Genomic DNA, 2,999 nt, shown 5'->3' on the forward strand with positions numbered 1-2,999 from the left:
TATCGATACAGTATTGGGAAATGAAATATCGCGATATTTCAGTGTATCGATATTTTCTTACACCCCTATTGCTTTATGCTGTACAGCACACTGGTGCAGGTGATTGCTATTTTTGAAGTGCTTTATAAATAAAGTTGATATTGACATTGTTGCAAATCAGCTCTTACCCACTTCCACTTGAAAAGACAGGGACTTTTACTGTACCTGGATGTTTTCAGCCAGTGAAGGGTCCCAACCAAAGTACAACCTCAAACCTCAGCCAGCATGCAGCATGTCAAGCATGTCTTTTAACCACTGAAACATCTGCATATTCAGGAAACATTAGAGCTCTGAGAGGCAGCCCTGTTCAGCCAACAGCTTCATGCCACCTTACCTGTAATTACCAGACTCTACACACGATGCATTAAACAGTGGTGACAGATGGAGATGGCAGAATGACAGCACTTAAAAAGTTTCAAACAATCCAGCCAGTGAATTAGTGAGCAAGTCAAAAACTGATGGAGTTTGTCTGCCTCAACACTTCCATCAACTTTCATAAGCAAGGAGACGTTTGTCAAGTTAACACTCTGATGCAGGAACATGCACTTTCTCAGACAGCCAAAACAGCAGCATTATAGAAACTATGTTTGGGATGACACTCAGTTGATAAAGGCAACCTCAGGCTGCAGCAAACAAAATAAAAAAGTGTTGCAAAGAGGCTGCATTACATTAGTGACAGGACTGGTTCACACATTAAGCTCAAGGTCAAMGGATATGAAAGATTCTTCAACAGAGCCACGGGGAGAAATAAGGACAGTGGTGTCCAAAGCCGGTCCTCCAGGGACGGTGTCCTGCATGCTTTAGGTGCTGCTCTGATTCAACACAGCTGAACCTAATGAGTGCTTCATTAGTGGGCCTCTGCAGACCTGGATGGCAAACTGAGAAGCTAAATCATCTATTTGAATCAGCTGTGTTGAAGCAGGGACAAATCTAAAACTTGCAGGAGACCGGCCCTTGAAGACCGGAGCTGGACATGCCTGATTCAGGAGAATATGTATCTGAGATTTTTTTTTTTCTAATTGCGAGCAGGTTTATTATATCTACACAGCAGCAGCATTGGACAAACAGAAGCTTTATGTGCAGATAAATGAGAATGATGATAGGCAGAAAAACAGCACACACACCAGTTCATCTAATAAAGAGCAGCAAGAGTATCAAGTTTTTTGAGTTTACCTTAATATGTTGCACTAAATGATGTTCAGATTGCACTGTTGCAGTGACTTTAACTGGAAAAGGTTGAATACTGATCAGATGTTCTCAGCCTTTTAGGCATTGCTGTTTGAGTTTAAAGCCAACTCAAAAACAGAAATGACTCAGAGGAAGAGTCAAGTTCTGATCATCGAGAAAACCTGAGTACTGAACTACTTTATATACTTAATGTACTGTAATATGATGACAGTAAACTTTTCTTTTTCCACATAGATAATAAAATCAAAATAAATAAAACTATCTCAGCTCAGTGTCAACATGCTAAAGTGAGCTAGCAAATGCTGAAGGTTTGCAGAGGGACCTGATAATGAGCTGCAGTGCTGCTGGTGTTAGATGAACGTTTATGTGATGTGTATGTGAGTGCTAAATGCAACAGTCAGAACGTCTTGCTCCCCATTACCTTCACCTGTTGTGTCTTCTGTCAGTAAAAAGAACAGGGGCATAGAAAAGAGAGCAAAGATTTACTGATMTGAAAGGAAAAGATAGAAGAACTAACACACWGATTTTGCTTCTTGTCCTTCCACGGCTCTAGTTAGACCAGGTGATACCAGAGTAGACAACACAAAGAACAACACAGATGCAGGATCCCCAAGACACATTCATAAACACCAGCCTTGGGTCACAACAACTCAGGCCAAACAATGGTTAACTGTGCTACTTATACATGCCTTTTATTCAAACCAGCAGACATTTTATAGGAAWAAGACTGAGTCAAAGGTGCTTGTTTGAAGATCAGGAGATGGTCACATAATTCTACAAATGTTCTCAAACCTTAGTAGAAGAAGTCGATGGGCTAAATTTTTTAAGATTTTATTCATTTTGTGCTACTTTGGTAAAAAATTTACTAAAATTTGAATGATACARTGAAGATTAGCATGGCCCCTCACGCAAATKCATGAAGCRTTCCTCATTTCGGGRGTGACTGTKGCAGAGTGGTTCAGGGAGTCGTCCTGGAACCACTAGGTTACCGATTTGATCCCCAGCAAGACACTTCACCCCTAATGCCTCTGATGTGTCCCATCAGTGTATGAATGTGAYTGGCACTGACTAGTCTCCACAGATGATTGTACATGTTAGCTTTGTAGGAGACCTAATAAAGTGCTGTGTGAATGGGTAAATGAGGACACAGATTGTAGTGTGAAGCACTTTGTGTGTCCTGGTTGGATAGAAAGGCTCTATATAAGTACAGCCCATTTACCATTTTGCCACAACCATATAGTTTGTGTTTGAATACATGTTTCAGGGCCAGAATAAAATTATTCATGTTTAATTTGATGTCGATTGGATAAAATATGTGAAATGTACATTTAGTTTCTTGGTAAGGAATCCAGCTTGGCTGCACCGGGAAGACCACACATTTTGTCAAAAGTTCACTGTGTCTAAATCTAAATGACATCAACTTATGTGTTATTGGCCACAGTTTAAAGATGATACAGTCTAAGACATCAGAGAATAATGTCCCTGAGTAAAACATGTCACTTTCTGTTTTCAGTAAAGCTGAATGATGGTGGAATATTGAGTAGATGTGTTGTGGACAAGACCAGTGGTTCCCAAACTTTTTATCTTCTGACCCACAAAATATCCACGGCAAAAACTTGTGACCCCAAATATTACTGGTCTGAGTACACGAACTTCGTTAATAACCCTAAAAACACAGGCTTTTTGACAATCTAAACAGCTTATACACAAATATAAATACTTATTTATAGTTATTTTGTGTTTTTGTAATATTTATAGAGAAAATATTACAT

The 2,999-nt window shown here is 39.5% G+C and overlaps 1 protein-coding gene across 1 annotated transcript in view; it reads right to left on the reverse strand.

The window, feature by feature from the left end:
* Window positions 1-2,999, reverse strand: part of nfasca (neurofascin homolog (chicken) a) — a gene marked incomplete in the record, with an annotated part of 116,748 nt that overhangs the window by 40,459 nt on the left and 73,290 nt on the right. The window contains 1 exon segment of the mRNA XM_014025637.1: window positions 1,649-1,666. Coding sequence (XP_013881091.1) covers window positions 1,649-1,666 — 18 coding nt within the window.

The sequence above is a fragment of the Austrofundulus limnaeus genome, unplaced genomic scaffold (genome assembly GCF_001266775.1).
Source record: "Austrofundulus limnaeus strain Quisiro unplaced genomic scaffold, Austrofundulus_limnaeus-1.0 Scaffold489, whole genome shotgun sequence".
Lineage (NCBI taxonomy): Eukaryota > Metazoa > Chordata > Actinopteri > Cyprinodontiformes > Rivulidae > Austrofundulus > Austrofundulus limnaeus.